General features: G+C 36.0%; 1 protein-coding gene across 18 annotated transcripts in view; it reads left to right on the forward strand.

Annotated features, from left to right (window-relative positions):
- Positions 1-18,067, forward strand: part of DTNB (dystrobrevin beta) — a 211,535-nt gene that overhangs the window by 55,610 nt on the left and 137,858 nt on the right. For 17 of the 18 annotated variants that reach the window (XM_031466695.2, XM_031466696.2, XM_031466694.2 and 14 more), the window contains 2 exons: positions 3,377-3,462; positions 13,061-13,215. In XM_031466695.2, coding sequence (XP_031322555.2) covers positions 3,377-3,462; positions 13,061-13,215 — 241 coding nt within the window. The remainder of the gene's footprint in view (positions 1-3,376; positions 3,463-13,060; positions 13,216-18,067) is intronic. The other variant, XM_064494691.1, reaches the window with a different exon arrangement.

Raw genomic sequence — 18,067 nt, forward strand, 5'->3', positions numbered from 1 at the left:
TGGACATGGGCCTCTTCAGGTTGCCTGTTTCCTCTTGAATGAGCGTTCGTAGGTTGTGTTTTTCAGGGCTTAGTTTGTGTTTGTCCAGTTCATCCAGGTTGTTGAATTTATGGACATAAGGTTTTTGGAACATTTCCTGATTATTTCTGTAATGTTTAGAGAACTTGTGGTGATACCCTTCTTTCATTCTTGATATTGGTAATTTGTGTCTTTTTTTCTTAGTCAGTCTGGCTGGAGGTTTATCAATATTACTGGTGTATTCAAAGAACCAGCTTTTGGTTTCATTAATTTTCGTATTGTTTTTCTGTTTTCAATTTCATTGATTTCTGCTCTTACTCATTTTTTTCCCCCTTTGCTTGTTTTGGGTTTAATTTGCTGTTCTTTTTCGAAGTGCCTTCAGTTAGAAGCTTAGATTATTGGCTTGAGAACCTTCTCTTCTAGTATAAACGCTTAACATGAATAAAGTAAAAAGTGCCCACCCTTTCGTTGCTTTCCTTTGGCTGCCTGCTTTCCACCCTGGATGCAACCAATGTTATTTTGTCAGTATCCTTTCAGACAGTTTATAAAATACAGATATATGAGAATATTATTTTTACTCTCTCCTTTTTAACATAATTGCTAGATTGCATTCTGTTTTACCCCATGCTTTGCTTTTTTTTTTTTGAACCTAGTAATCTATCTTGGATACTTGGATATAATTCTTTATCTTTTATGTTTTTTTCATTCTTTTTTATGATAGCCTGATAGCCAGTCTTCTATTAATAAACATCTAAAGATGGGGCGTGGGTCTTGAGATTTTTAATGTTTTTATTCTTTTTATGCATTTTATTACAGAAATTTTATTGTGGAACATTTTATGCATTGCAGTTTGTTTATCTTAAATGTTTTTTAACATGTATTTTTCCCTGTCGTCATTCTCCCCCTTAAACCAGGAGCTTTGTCGAATAACCCTCACTTTCTCAGGATTCATTTTTTTAAAACAGTTTTTATCAGAAATAGAAAATACCTACAGAAAAATAGCTAGAACAAAGTACAGTTTAATGAATTATTATCAAGCAAATACCCATGTAAATACACAGAGGCCAAGAAATAGAGTGCTGTCAGCATCCCAGATGCCCCTCGTGTTGTCCTTGCTGTCTTACAACTTCTCTCTCTTCCCCCAGAGGCAATCAGTATCCTGATTTCTATGGAAATCTCTTCTAACGTTAATTTTTACTTTCCCTGGTGGAATTTCCTTGGCATTCTTGCATCATGAAATCTGTGTATGCAAAAAATGTCTTGAGGAAGTTTACCTTAAAAAATGTTGTTAGCTGTGCAGCAAGGCCTAACTCTTCTGTTGGCGGGCACATGTTCTTCGTTCTTGCTCTACTGGTCATCAGGCTTACTGGCCCTTGCTCGGGGCTTCTGGAATGTTTTTTCCTGCTGCTTCATTTTTCTGGGCCACTTTGCTTCAGGATGGAAGCTGCGTCCATCAGAGTTCTTAGGTGTAAGCAATAGGATCCATCTCTGGCTAATTTATTAAAAGGCAGCCCCTTGGCTCTCTGAGAACCTTGGGAAAGTAGGCTTGAAGACCAAGAACAGAGCTCAAAATCATACCCCAAAACTGGTCTCGGGGCGCACCTCTGCTACCAAGCTGAGCATAGATTCTGCTGCTTGTGCTCCAGACACCACTGATGCTGGGCAGTGGGCGCTGCTGCAAGAACCTCTGCTCTCAGGACACTGGATGTAACTGCTCCTGTTCCATCCTTGCCAGGTGGATTCTTTGGAGTTCTTCTACCAGTTAATTGTTTTCTATCTGTAGGCTAGAGAGGGTGCATCTTATTGGTGGAGCTTGTGTTATGTGCCCCTGTCATAGTTTCAAAGAAAGATGAGAAAGCAAATATCTTTTTTTTCCCTTTTCTTCATACTTTGATAGTGGAAAGTGTACTTGTAGCATAAGGTAGGGTGTGCTTAAATGTAGACCCAGCATTTGGGTGGTTGGTGACTGAAGAGAAATACCCACTGTAAAAGTTCTCTATCAGTCTTAGAAACCCATTATTTTGAACGCAGTTGAGGCTCTTTGTAGCCACTCATGTTGCTCATATAATGCAATGAATATTTAGCGTAGGAATATTCCTTATCATTTCTAGGTGCCATATTGCCAGGTACTATATAAGACATGGAGCAGAATCTGTATTTCTGAAAAACTATATATTTTAAAAACCCCATTCTAATTTGAGCTAGTTTTAGGGATTCCTGTTTCATGAATAAACTTAATGAGATGTGATAGTTAAAAATTAGACTGTAACAGACATTGGTATCTCCTGGCAACATTTTCACTGAGAATTTTCTGGCTTATTGACCATTTGCCTTTTTCACTTGTGATCTTATTATATCCAAAAGGTTTGGAAAATAGGAGACACTCTATTAGGACCATTGGTAAATATAAATAGGATGACATTTGCTTTTCAAAACCAAGATGATATAGTTCTCATTATTGCAAAGATATTTTACTCAAAGTTACTATGAAACTTTTTAAGGACAAGCTTTCTAAAATTAACACAAGCCCATTGTTAATTTACACATATGACTTTAAAAACCGGCCAGTGACGTTTTCATCTTCTCTGAGACCAGGGCGTAGTTGAATGGCTGGAGCAGTGGCCACGGTGCAGAGGATGGGGTGGGGGGCCTTGCTCGTGTTGCCTTGGCTCTGCAGGTGGTGTACAGCAATAATTTGGGTAGTTCATTTATGTTCTACATTTCATCTTTCTAGTTCCTGAAGAAGAATTAATATTACTGTCCCATTCCCTTCACTTTTCTCACAGCTGTGGTATAAGATCTGACACTGATGTCTCAGATGGGACAGACGAGCTTCTTAGAATCAACACATGGTGACATAAAAGTTGTTACAGTAAAAGCAAAGATGAATATACTATAAAACTTTATAGCAGTATGCATCCTGTCGCTTTAATACATAACAGTAAGCTGTTGTGATGCTATCCTGATGGAAGGACACATTTCTGAACTATTATTCAAACCAGATGGTGCCTCAGATTTGAATATATAAACACTTCAGCTGTGGATTTAATGGACCAAGTTGGTAGGAAGTTTATTTCAGGTTCATCCATTTGGACTTTGCCTACAAAGCCAATAGAGGTTGCTTTACAGGGTGTTTCTAAGCTCCTTTCTAAATGAAACAGGTTAGTTTTAACACTGTTCACATAGCATAGGTGAAGCTTTAATTCTATAAAGAAAAAAAAATCCAAGGTTTCTAAATGTGGTAACATTGTAACATAAGGGTAGGAATCAGTATACTGGTTGCTTGATATTTAGTGATACATTTAATTGCTTTTGTGGTTCCAGATAGCAATTATTTCTAATATAATTTATTTTGCAGTGAGGGCCGAGGCAAGTTGACGGTATTTTCAGTTAAAGCTATGTTAGCAACCATGTGTGGTGGAAAAATGCTGGACAAATTGAGATGTAAGTATTTTTGTATTATTTGAAAGATTTTATTTTCAAATTAGGACTTTTAAACACTTTTAAATGAATGTTTTCAGAATTTTGGATAATGGTCTATTGAATTAGCTTTTTTGTTACCACATCACTCACTTTGCAGCAACTGGCTTAGAGTATGTGAATTATGCCACCTACTGTTCAGAGGGAAAAGTTGGTTGAATTGATTTGTTAGTGTTTCTTTTTTTAGTTTAAAGCAAGAAAACTCTGAAAAGATTCAGAATATAATGTTGACAATTAAAAGATCTTCCCACATTATTAAAAATTTTGCTTGAAGATGATTATGTTGAGCACTTTTAGTTAGAAAATAAATGTCATTACTTTCACTGGGCTTGGTCAAGTTTAGCCCTTTTCTTAATCACGCCATGCTTTATCAGGTGGTATTTCTTGTGATTAAACTGTTTTTTTTAGTACCTTAAGGTCAAGTGTAGTTATTTAGAAATTGACAGCCTATTTATTCAGTTATCTTTCCTTAATTTTTTTCTTCCTTCCTTCCATTTTGGCATTTTACTGTTCAGTAGATAATATTAGAGGGTGGTTAGATGAAATCAAAGGAGGTAAAATTCATAATTATTTAGGTTTCCTGCTTATCATTTTCATTTATTCAGTCACTGGATAGTCCATCCCTGCCTACGCTATACCAAGCACTGTGCTAGGTGCTTTACATATATTTTCTCACTGAATCCTTAAAGTTTCTTTGAGTGGCAGGTGGTATTTTCTCTGTTTTATGGGTGAGTTAACTGAGGTGGGAAAGCTGGGATTTCAACTCAGTCTGTAGCTTCAGAGCCCTGTTCTAAGCTACTGTGTTGTACTCCACTATGCTTGTCCTGTAATGGGAGGCACAGCTGTGATCAAAGTGCCATACTTTACAAGTAGCCATGGAGTGAGAAACTGTGGCAGATCTCAGGGACATGAGAGTGAAGCTGTGGGCTTTAATGAGGTATTGAGATACCCTGTGAGTTGATTGTTGAAGAAACTGGGTCATCTGTCCTGTAGTGTTTCTCATGCACTGGATTTCAATGATTGCATCCTCGTGATGTTCCTCTGTGCCCTACATTTTTTGTTTTAAATGAAAGATATAGAGGCTTCATCAGATTCAAGTACAAGTTTTTAGGCAAGGTTACTTCATAGGTGCATTTGTTTTCTGTACTTTTACTCAAAGTTGGAAAGCTAGATGGCTCACTAGATACAGATTTAGATATCTGAAGAAAGGTCTTAGGTAATATTTGGTCAGTGTCATCTGGGTATGTCATTTAAAATCAGCTGCAACGTAAAACCAATTTTTGGTAGAAAAAATTACAGTTTTATGTGAATACTATTCTGAGTTTTTTTCACATGGTATCTCAAAATATTCTTTTGGACTGCAATTTCTTAGTATTTTCTTTATCCTAGCATGGTATTTTTCTGAGGAAGATAATGTAATACAGATGATTATATTTCATTCAAACACAAAGAAAATAAAGTTGGGATTGTGTTGTTTTTTTTTAACAATGATGATACCAGATAAAGAAATATGCATTGCCATTTTTATTAGTACTGGAGAAACTGGTTGAAAATAGAAAATTGATTGTGTAATTGCACGTGCTAGATGACTCTGTGCTTTATAAGTTTCTATGATTAAACTTGCTACATTTACATAAAGCTGGTACCTGGCACATAGTAAGTGCCAAAATTTTGCCAAATATTAATTATTGATTGAGAACTAAAATTACTGTAATTCTCTGTTGTAACTGTTAGTGAAAAAGTGCAAATACTAGTTCTATGTGAAGTATGGAAGGGATCCAAGTGATAGCAGGTGTTTCTTTTTGTTGTTGTTGTTGTTGTTGTTTTTTAATGTGGCTTTTGAACTTCTTAGAGGAACACAAGTGACCATCATTCAAGTGGCACAAAAGTGCACATGCCTCAGCAAATGTGACACATCAGTGTGTTCTCAACACCAGATCATTGCACATCGTGTATGGATTAATGAAATACAGACCACACTAGGTCACTAATTGCCATGTTTATGTTATTCTGATGGATTTAAAACCTGGTTTATCTTCTTCATATTGAAAATTATGGTTTCTTTACCATCTGTAGCTCTGTTTCAGTATTTTTATCATACCGTAATTATCTTGGCTGGAGAACGCTTAACGTAAGTAAAAATTTCAGGTATTGAAGCCTGTCTCCACTTTTTAATTTTAATCATCCAGGGAGGAAACCTCTTTAAATGTGGTCTGTGCCTCTGATCATAATTTAAACTTTTTTTATCCTTTAGGGATGTTCTCTGATGCATCTAGGGCTAATTGTGAGGCCCTGTTTTTTTCTCCTCATATTTCCAGACTGCTGTGCTTTTTCAGCTGTTGAACTTTTTGTTGATGGTGGTGGTGTATGTGTCCGTGTCCTTTATTGCTGGTAAATGTGATGGTATTATCTATGTACTAATCTCTAGAAATCTCCCTTTGCTTCTAATTTATTTTTAATATGTTACTGACAGAGAAAATATAACCAGCCTTCTTAGTATTCTACTAAAGTTTGGACAGAAGTAATTACTCATATATTATGAGACAAGCACTTACTTTCATAGTATGATTGTTAGTTTTGGCTATTGTGAGAATTCTTGTTTTTTTTTTTTTTTTTTGTTTGTTTGCCTTTTTTAGTGTCACAATAGCACTTAAAATGACTTAAGCAATATTTGTGCTTTTAGTTTGAAACATTTCTTAATTAGATTTTCCAGGTCTCACTTAAGAGAGTTTCTGTCCCCAGGTGTTATTTATAGATAAGCGGTTAACTGTTGCAGCTGTTCGGGACTGTATTCTAGATTCAGAGGCAACTTAAGCCAGGATTCTAGATATTAATGATTTATAATCAGAATACTGACTTTAATTATCAGTGTGATAAAACCTCAGTAACATCAGGAACCCAAAAAATAACTCAGAGAAACAAAATATACAGGCTGTAAAGCCCACATTATTTGTTAAATCATACCTAATTATCAACTGATTTAACTATGTGATTCATTTGTCTAATTCTGCTGTTTTCTAAGAAACTTAATCTCTTATTCAAGCCCCATCTGTCTGATAGTAAAAGATAGGAGCAGATGATTTGTGCAATTTATCTTTAAATCCTTTAGAAAACTGGTGCCACTATTTTGAAGGGCATTCTAACAGCGTGTGTCAGGGTGGCCTTGAGAATATTTATATCCAGTGACTCAGTCTGCTTCTTGAGGGTGTCCTGAGGAATAATCAGAGGTGTACCCCAGGTTTTATGTATGTTTGTTGCAACATTTTTAATAACATGTGAAAACTTGAAACAGCTTTAGTGTCCAAAAGTGAGAGCTCAGTTAAACTTTGATATATCCACACGACTGAATATACTGCCTTTAAAAATATGCTTCAGATCAAAATGCATAAATGTAATACAGTTTTATAAAAAATTATTATACACATATAAAAAGAAAGAAATATATCAAAATGGTAGTGCTATTAGGTATTTTTTTCTGGATTGTAGCATGAAAATGGTTTTATAATAATAATTTATATTACTTACATTTTTGTGTGTTTTTGATAGACTACACTTTGAGTAGTCAGAGGAAAGGTGACCTGAGGTGCTGTTTTTGCTCAGAACTGGCAGTTCTGACATTTCAGTTGTTTGCTTCCTTGATGTTTCATTAACAGACTATAGAGGGCCAACCTTTGAAGTCATAATTAAGCAGTTTCACCTGTTCAAAATTTAGCATCCTCTGTGTAATTTTTTTAACTACCTGTCACTGCATATTATCCTGGCAATTTCTGTTAATCATCCTTTTGCTTCATTAGCCGAAAGTTTCTCTTTAATCTGAGTATTTTTCCACATTTACATTTCTCATATAACCAAAATGTTTTAGAACTGGAAATAAGTAAGAGGTAAGTCCTCCATCTGCATTTTATGAAGAAGGAAGGGAGGCCTGGAAACTTGTGTTGGCTAGTTCCTGGCTGAGTTAACACTACAAGCCCAAGGCAGGCTGAATCCCATCCTCTAGCCTCACTCTGACTTAATGAATGATGTAGGAATATTCATGAGTTTGAAAATAACACACACTTGGATTTGGTTACATATAGGTATTTATGAACATGCAGATGTGTGTACATGTTTTTGTGGGTTAGGTTGCTCATTTGGTAGAAAGATGACAGGAGGAGATGAATCATTGGCCAGAAAAGCTGACATATAGAAGAAAATGGCTTTGCATGTGTAGACTTGAGTCTTTATTGTAAACAGCCCTATCATCTTGCAGAAGTGTATGGTTGGTCAGGTGGGGACCAGAGGGGAATGGATAGATGTATAGATGCAATGAGTAAAACCAGGGTTGGGAGAGGGTACAGCTCAAGTGGTAGAGTGCATGCTTAGCATGCATGAGGTCCTGGGTTCAATCTCCAGTACCTCCTCTTAAAAAAAAAATAATAAAACTAATTAACCCCCCAAATCCCCCACCCCAAATTTCTTAAAATAATAAATTAAAAAAAAAAAACCCAGGGTCATTATCACCAGGGGAAAAAAATATGTATGTAAAGATGGTAGAATAATAGCATTATTTTGCCATTACACAAAAGCCAGAATATTTTTTAAAGTGTATACACATGTGTCTTTAAGGGCTTGATTATGGATTTTTCACAAGGGAAAGGCCTATATTTTTATCTGGAAATAACTAATGGGAAATTAGCATACCTTCTTTCAGAGGTATATAAATTGAAAAATTACTGGGGAAGTGAACCGGTCATCTGGGAAGTAATTTATTCCCTTAATGCCGGAAGGGTTTAGGGCTTTAATTAGAGGACTAGTTAAATTTTTTAGATATTTTTATTAAATTTTATTGTCTTGTATTTGTTTCTTTGGTAAAATATTTTTTGTATGTATGTAGTGAATCACACTTAGATTCATTGTTACACTTTATTTATGATAAAAAAGTTAACAATCACTCTTCAGTGTTTTTGTTACAGATAAGAGAAGCCTAATCTTTAAAAAAAAAATTGCTGTTTTAAATCAGTAACTCAAGAAGTAATAACTTCTAAGTAATAACTGTGCCTTCAGTTTTGGGGTCTAGCAGTGTTTCTCTTAAAACCAACCAACCAACAAACATGCTTCTGCTTGTTCCTTTACTACTTTTATATGGGCCTATTAATAGTTTAAATAGTAAGTATAGTTTCTTTTTTCAAGAATTAAAAATTTTTTTACTACTTTGAATCTATTGTATGATAAAGCAGCTAAGTGTAGTTGAAAATAATACTCTTAGTCATTTCACTATCCAATCCCTCCTTTTATTGCTCTGAAGTTAGATGTAGATTTGTTGGTGTGGATGTATACACTTAAGTTTTTGTGAGTGGAAGCTATACACATGGTATTTATATACTTGGTAGCTGAAATCTCCAGTCTTAAATATTCCTACCATTAGTGGCTACAAGGTAATAACTTGCTAGTTTGTATCAGTTATGAAAACATTGAGTGGCCACAGAAAACTTGACTAGCAGTTACTTAAAACCATTGGGATTTATTTTTCTCAAGTAAAAATAAGTCCAAAGGCTGGCAAGTTCAAGATTGATACCATGACTTAGAGATGTCACCAAAGACTTGGGTTCCTTGTGTCTTCCTGCTCGCCATATGTCTTTCCTCAAGATAATCAGTGACTGCTCTATGCCAGGCTTCATACCCATTTTAAGCAGAAAGAAGAAAGAGATGCCTCTATTAGGAAAGCAAAAGCTTTACCACAAATTCACTCCAGAATTACAATGTGCAAAAGAGGCTGGGAAGTCATTTTTTAAGGGGAGCACATCAGCGTTCAGTTAGAGAGCGAGAATGGGAAAATAGATACAGAGTAGTGGGCACCTTGCAGTGCCCACCACATCCCGTATTGACCCTTAGTTTTCACTTAGATTAAGAGGATGATTATTTTCCTTGTTACAAGAAGAGCAGCCAGCTATTTGAAAATTAAGTTTTTATGCTCTTCCCTCCTTCAAAAGGCATCAGTTATTCACATAATTCGTAATCGGTCTTTAAAGCTGTATGTCTGCTGTCTTGAACTCTGTTTCTAACTGCCTGCAGGATGGTTCCACTTGGAAATTTGCTGAATAGTTCAAATATAGTTATGTTCAAAGCTAAGTATCTATCTTCAGTTTGGTTATTTCAGTCAGGGTTGTCAGCATGTTTTTGAGCTAGATATTTAGAATAATCTTAATTTTTGAAATTCCTTTATTCCCTAGTCTAGTTTGCCACCAAGTGCAGTTTTCTTCAAGAAATTGAAGATGTCTTGGAACTGACACCCCCCCTCCTCCCAAGTACTGTCACTCCTGTAATTCTGACTCTCACCTCCTTACTTGTGCATTATTTACAAGGTTTTCTAGCCGATGTCTCCAATCCTGTTCTTCCTCTTTTATTCATTTTGCCAGTTGTTAACAGTCTAATTTTCTTGAAACCTAGCTTTCAAAATATTTCTTCCCTACTTGAGCGTTTTTAAACAAAATTCAAAATGTTTCCTCTTTTAGCATTTTCACTCATAGCATACTTTCTAAATTCAATCTTTATCTTTACTTCTCAGCATAGTCTGTCATAGTCAGAATGTTCTCAATGCACTGTTTCCTGCCTCCTACCACTGATAGTTACACTCTATAAATTCCTGCCACAGAGACTTTTTATCCCACTTAAAAAAAGTTATAGTTGATTTACAGTATTATCTTGATTTCAGCTATATGTTTCAGGTATACAATAGAAAATTGAATAATTATAGATTATATTCCACTTAAAGTTATTATAAATTATTGGTTATATTCCCTGTGCTGTACAATATGTCCTTGCAGTTTATTTATTTTATACATAGTAGTTTGTACCTCTTAATCTCCAACCCTCATCTTGCCTACCTCCCTTTCCTCTCTCCACTGGTAACCACTAGTTTGTTCTCTGTTTCTGTGAGTCTGTTTCTGTTTTGTTATATTCATTTGTCCTACTCATCTCTGGTTGTGCTCCCAAACCCCTACTCTCAGCCTGTTTTGACCTCATCATTCCAGATCCTGTTTTTCAAGGCCAAGCTTCTAAATTTCTTTTTTGACAATTCTTGCCTCTGTGTGTGTGTGTGTGTGTGTGTGTGTGTGTGTGTGTGTATGTGTGTATGTATATGTTTTAGATCTATTCTACACTATGTTTTGAAGAAGTGTGGTGTAATGGAATTTCTTTGGAGTCAGATAAGTGTGGGTTTAAATCTTGATTTAGTCACTTACTAACTTTTTGACCTTAAGAAAGTTAACCTTTCCAAACAGTTTCCTTATCTAAATTTTAAATGATTATGTACATACACATGTGCGTGCAAACACACACACACCTTTTTGTGACAGTAAAATGAGCTAATGTTTACTGAAGTATAGTAGTACTTAATATTGGAGATTACCACGTGAAAACAAAACCCCAGGGTAACAGTGTTTTAAACAAAGTTGAAGTTTATTTTTCTCTTATATAAAAGAAGTCCAGGAGTATATAGTCCAGAGGCTGGTATGGTAGCTTTATGTTCATCTGGAATCCAGACTTTCTATATCTTTCTTTTCTACCATTCTAGTGTATGATTTCTACATCAAAAATGAGATTGCCATATAGTCCAAGGTGGCTGTGGGAGCTCCAGCAATCATAGCTGCATTACAAATAGCAAAAAGAGGAAGGAAAAAAGGGTGTATTCCCAGTGTAGTCAGCTTTCTTTAACCAGCTTTCCTGAAAGTCTCTCACAACCCTTCTGCTTATAGTCTCCCTGGCCAAATACCTAGTTGCCTGACCACAACTTACTAAAAGAAGGCCACAAAATTTAACCTCTTACTTGGTTGCATTGATGCAGAAAATGAAATTGGTGTTCTACTACTAAGGAAGGAGATAAGAATATTGGGTAGCTGCAGGCAGACTCAGCCATAGTTACCCATTGTGGTGCCTGCTGGCAAATGGTGAGGTTTAACAAATACCTTGTTTCTCTTCTTTCTGTTCTATTTAGAGTCAGCTTAGGACTTACTTCTTTGTTGCTTCATAAGTATCTTATTTTTCCAGCTACACTGAATTTTTCTTGGGGGATAAGAACCATGTATCATACTTCTTTGCTGTGTTTCAAAATATTTAGCAGAGTGCTTGGTACTTGGACCACTTAGTAAGAACATCTTACTTTCCACTAGGACCATACTTTTAGCCTCTTGTTAGATTTTTCCCACCTAATAGGTATTTAATATTTTTCCTTCAGCTACAACCTAGCAGCTATCATGAGAGGAATGTACAGACAGTTTTATTTCTTTGGTAATTTCCTGTTTTCTAATGCTTAAAAGTTATACTATGGAGTTGATAATCTAAATTTTTTCTTTCTTTGATTAATGTATTTTAAATATTGGTTTAAAAAATTTTTTTTCTCTACACCTATTGCTTTAGGATGAAATACCAGGTTGAACCTAGAGAGTAATGCATATATGTACCTTACATCTATCTATCATATATATATCTAATATACCTGTTCATTGTGCATATATAGAATATGATTTTTCAAAATGCCATGTTTGGAAAGGCCTCAGGAAATTATTTTTTGTGCATATTTAACTCACTGATTTGTTTGTAAGAAAGCTGAATAGTTTGAAAAAAAGCTTAGGTTAATAATTGTCAAGTTGTTTTGAGCTCCTAGTTGTTTTTCTTTTTCTCCCCAACTGGGTGAGAAGAGAGGAATAACTAACGGGAGACTGGAAACTCTGCAAAAAAATAAATAGTCGTATTTTTGGAAAGGTCTTTCCCATCTATGGGTCAGACTTTATGTAAAAATAGGATCTTATAGTAACAAAGTATCTGGTGATAGAAGAGTTTTTATGAGTTTTTAAAAATTCTTCTCTGGAACTTACTAAATGGAATTTTTCTAATTTTAATTTTTATTTTTTTTTGAGGGGGGTGGTCATTAGGTCTGTTTATTATTAGTTCTTTTTTTTTTTTAATGGAGGTACAGGGGTTTGAACCCAGGGCCTCGTGCATGCTAAGTATGTGCTCTACCACTTGAGCTATACCCTCCCCCCAAATGGATTATTTTAAATAAACAAGTTATATGCTTCCTTGAGATTTATTTTCCTGTATAGAAATATATTACATCATTAATATATGAACATACAAATATAGTACAATTTCTTTCATCCCCCATCACCAATATGCAAATGTATTCTTACACTCAAACATGTACATGTCTTATATAAATGCGTATGTAAATGTAAGCGAGAAAGACAGCTGCTACAAATTCTTCTTGGAACAAAGTGAGGTATAATTGAATAAAAGAAAAGTTATATATCATTCAGTTAGGTACAGAAAGAGTAGGGAGGTAGTCCTGTGTGGATGGTTATTGGATTTGAAGTTCAGGTTCTTCTGTTAAGTGGGTGGGGCAGAGGGGCCTCACCAGCAGAGTAACCACACAGCGAATGAGAATACCTGTTAACTAAAAATCGTATTAACTTTATGATGCTTTTTAATGATACTTTTGGACTGGTATACAAATGACATAGAGCTGTTTATTAAAAGTTGGTTTTTTGTTTTTACAGTTTGACTTTATTTGGTTTTGTTCTCATAGATGTTTTCTCCCAGATGTCAGATTCCAATGGCTTAATGATAATTAGCAAGTTTGACCAGTTTCTGAAGGAAGTGCTGAAGCTCCCAACAGCTGTCTTTGAAGGGCCATCTTTTGGTTACACAGAGCACTCAGTCCGCACCTGTTTTCCACAGCAGGTAAGGACAGTTTTCTAGAATCTAGGACTTGAGGAGCTCCCATCCCCTCCTCCACCTTCTGTCAGATTTCACCAGATTGCTTCAGTCTAGGGATGTAGGCCTTGAGCTGGGGACGAAAAAGAGCTTTAAGTCAGGGGAGGGGGTGTGGAAAAGAGGGGGGATAAAAAAATTCACCTGAGAACTCTTTTTTGGGAGTGGGGAGGAGTCTTCTCTGAAAAAAGGATAACATTTGAAATATTTTAAATTACTAAACATTTCAAGAAAAAATATTTAGGATGAAGTGATTATATTATTGCCACTGGACATATATTCCTCTCCCTAATGAACTTTTCAACTGTGAAATATAGCAATTTTGATATAAACCTCAGTACAATACTGGATCATTGTTTCCCGAGCACTGAAGACAAGGAACGCTGTGCAGCTCAGCTGCCGGCTCAGAATCCCTCAATGTGCATTTTCATATGGAAGATAGAGTTGGTTTCCTGTTTATTTGTGGGTGTCCTTTTGTGGTCCTGCTCTAGAGGCTGGTGTGAGTGTATTCCTGAGATTTAAACTATACCTCCAAGGACTTAGAGCAGAGTGGATGCTGGCTGTAGCATCTGTTTTTTTCAGGTAGAGATGAGATAAAGAAGCTTCACACTAGACTTAGAAAGTTTGGGAAAGCAGGCAATTAAGAAAAAAAAAATCTATGTTAAAACTAATGGGTAGGGGGGCTGAGGGTATAGTTCAGTGCTTGGCATGTACAGGGTCCCGGGTTCAATCCCCAGTGCCTCTGTTAGAGGAAAAAGATTTTAAAAAAATTTAAAAACCTAATGTGTAAAAGATAAACAGAAATAAATACACAAACATCTCATACAACTCAATAACAAAAAAACGAACACGCACATATCCCTTTTTACATTTAAAATTAAGAACTCATGTTTGTCTGAATTCAGACTTCCAAATAATATTTTACAGTTTGTCTAGAGATTACTCACCTTTAGCACTGAAGGCAGAGCCCACAGTACGGGAGTTATTTTTAATAACTTCTGAAGCGATGTTCTTCCCAAATTTGTACACACTTTGGCTGGTTGCTTTTGTGGAAATTCGTCTCTATACATTATTTTTTTTCTCTCAGCATAAATGGCGATATCAGCCTTTAGCAAATTAAAAGTATCTATGCTTCAATTATTCTAGTAGAGCATAGTTTGCATTTTCCCCCAAATAAATGTGCATTTTCAAAGGATTTGAGGCTGTCCAAACATATACTGGTCCACAGATGTGCTGCAGGTATTAAAATGCCCTACAGAGATACAAGTGAGGATGAGTAGGATGAAGATACCACAACCATTTTTCATTTAGAACTCATCTCACTGCTGCTGCTTTATTAGTGCCATCACATTGACCGGCTGCCTCCACAGGGCTCTGGGGGAATCTTGTATGTGATGTTCGTGTGGCTTTTCACACAGATGCTTCCTGGAGGTCAGGCTAAAATTTGATCAGTTCTGGAATGCTACTATTAAGTAAAGCAGTGTCAGGACGGGGAAGGGAACTTATACAAGGAAGTATCAGTGTAGAACATTTGACCAATGGATGATAATTCTATGGTGCACTAAACCTAAAGTAATCTTTGATTAAATTGTAACGTGAGTGCTAAAATGAAAACCTAAATTGGAGTAACAGTTTAAAATGTTAAAGAAGATTTAAAAAATTCCAATTGTTAATTCTATCTTCTAGAAGTTGGAAGTCTTCTTCTAAGACTTCTGTCTAGAATTCTACATGTTACCTTTTTTGTGAGGCCTTTGAACTCACCACCTGATTGGTGCTTTTTACCTGCTTCAGATTCTTATTTAAACAATTCAGCCTTGTTTTGATAATATGCCAAATTTGGAAAAGTCAGAAAAGCTTATTGCAAAAGAAATACAAGCTGCTGATAGAATGACCAAAGAAGAAGAAAGAAAGAGAAAGACAGTTTGGACAAAGTTTCATGCAGCAAGAGTTAAATTCAATAAATTTGTTTGTTTGTTTGTTTGTTTCTGAAAATGAGCGTTTCCTGTGCAGTTTGTTTTCCTATGTATGTATTCCCTTGGTGTGCGTTAGCCTGTGCACCCTCAGTAGGGAGCGGTGTTGGTGTAAAGTGGGGTTTGTGTTGTTGGTTTATATGTAGTTTCCCCCAGCATGTTCATGTTCTGGGCTGAAAAAGAAATGATCGTGATTAAAGAGAAAGTATGACTATTTTAGTAAAGAAGCTGAAAATCCTGCAGAAGGACCTTCCTTTAGTGAAAGAAGTGGCTGGTTTGGAGGATTCTGCTTTTAGTAATTTATCTTAAAGCAGTCATGGATATAAACACAGACTTATTTACAAGAATATGTATTGCATTGGTGTTCATAATAGCAAAAAGTTGGAAACAACCTAAAAGTCCCAAAATGGGAAATTGATTATATAAACTATGGGATATTTATGCCATAAAATAGCATACATCTACCAAAAATTATATCATGGAACCTTTTTTATTATGTGAAATATTAGTCAAGGCTATTAAATTTGGATGTTTAATGTGAAAAAAAATTTTGCCGACTTTTCACAATAAAGGATGTGGATTTATGTAACTTAGTAGCTTTAAAAACATCAAAAATTAAAAGCATTTATAAGTCAATTCAACAGAATGCATCTACCGGAATAGTTAAAATTCAGTGACTGACACCAAGTGTTGGTCAAATTTGGAGCAACCAGAAATCTCATATAAGCCACTTTGGAGAAGCCCTGGTGTTTTCTTACAACCCTAAACAGACACCTACCCATGACCTAGCAATTCTGCTCCTAGGTTTTTCCCAAGAGAAATGAAAATTTATGTCCACAAAAAGGCTTTGACAGGAATGCACTTAGCAGCCTCAGAGGCATCCTAGAAAGCATCCTTAGTAATAAAACATTGGGATAAAGCTAATTCAAGAGATAATATGTCTGGAATTTGCTTCAAAATAATCCAGGTCAAAGGGATAGAGAAGGCATAGATGAAACAAAGTTTCACCCCAGTTTTTCCAAACTTCAGAGTTTTGGGATGCATTAAAATTTTTTCCTTAGAAAGATGATTCTATTTGTTTTATTATTTATTTTTTAGGTTCATGGTGACCTTAGTTTGAAGAGTCTCGTTCACCTTGCAGAGGATTTAAAATTTGCTGCCTGTCTTTATGAAAGGGAAACCTGAGTGAGTAGAGAGGAGAGTTAGGGAGAGGAAGTGAGAGAGGGAACAGGTGCATTTTTTCAATCAATGTTGCAGGAGATATGGTTGATAATACTTTATGGGACACTGCACCGCCATCTCTGTGGTTCACAGAGGGAGAGGGAAGTAGGGTAGAAAAGGGATTATGTTACTGCCGATTTTCAAAATAGCAAGAATATTTCTTGCCTGGATATGTCCTTTGATTATACTTTGACTGACATACATTCTTCTGCTGTATGCCAAAGTGACTTTTCTTCCCACTGTATCTTTGAAATGAGACATTTTCTGGATGTTTGGACCTTGATTTCCAGAATACTGAATAAAATTTGGCAAAAATTGCCTGGCACATGAATACCTGTATTTGTGTATTTCATATGTATTCTAATTAAGCAGATTTTACAGCCTCTGTTAGCAGCCGCTCATTAGCATTATAATCTAGTGTGGGTTAGTACCATGTTTCATTGATTGGAAGACATTTTTCACACCTTAACATCTCTCAGGATACCTCGTATGGCCAGTGGCATCTTACCATTGCAGTTGGCCAGGCAGTGGTTATGATGGATTGTCACTTCCAAGTATGAACTTGGTCACAGCTGTTCCAGTTGTCACTTCAGCTGAATTATGTCCACTTTTGGTACTGTGTGTGGTGTCATTTCAAATGTTCTCAGAAAGGATGCACTCTGATTTAGCATTAAATAAGAAGTTATTGTACAGAAAGCCATGGACATAACAGGGGAATAAGTTTAATATTAATGAGATACATATTGATTATTGGAGGAATTCCGTATTTTCTTACAAAGCAACACCAGGTGCTTTCAGAACCTTTTTTTTTTAAAGGAAAATATCCACAGATAGATGTGGCTGTATTACTTTTTTTTACTGAGATGTGACCAAAATAATTTCTTGTCACTCAAAGTAGCACAACTGAACCTTGGCGAAATTGCTAGATCCTTCTGAATAGATGAAAGGAATTTCAGTTCAAGAGGCTGGTGTGACGGATTCACATGTCACGAAGGATTACAGTTAATTAAGTCATTGAGTTAGTTTAATTGGCTAAGTGTTTTTCTTTCTTAGTGGTAGGAAAAAAATAATGGTGTATCTTATAAGTGGTGGTGTCTTAGACTGGATGAAATACAGCGTATAAAATGGATTTTGTAATGAACAGGTCTATGGTAATGAAGTGTGTATCACTGGCATTCATTAGATTGAACAAAATTTTAGAGACCTAGGAGGTCTTGTTTTGTTGAGGTTTTGTTCCTTTTGGGCCTGTGGAGGACAGTGTCTTACTAAATTCCTTAGGTAGGAATGACAAGTGGCTCCAAGATTGTTTTCTCTTTAAAAAAAAAAAAAAAAGATTTTTGTTAGATAGAAGTGCTTACTGTGTAGATGCTATGGGAAAGGTCCTCCCCTCTGTTGTTACTCATGAGCTGAAAACAGGTTCTGATGAAATCAGTCCTGGTTCCCTGGCCCCAGGGCAGGGCTGAAGGCTGCTGGACGTGCAGTGTTGGGGGCCGCTGGCCCAGCTGCCTCTCTGGGGCTCACTGGTGGCACAGCCTAGCATGCGCTCCCTACTCGAGAACTGCAGGGTTCACTAGTCTTCAGGGAAAGCAGGAAGATTTTTTGCCAAAGAAACCCTCAGGACTCTGGTCTCA

Source organism: Camelus dromedarius, chromosome 15 (assembly GCF_036321535.1).
Source record: "Camelus dromedarius isolate mCamDro1 chromosome 15, mCamDro1.pat, whole genome shotgun sequence".
NCBI lineage: Eukaryota > Metazoa > Chordata > Mammalia > Artiodactyla > Camelidae > Camelus > Camelus dromedarius.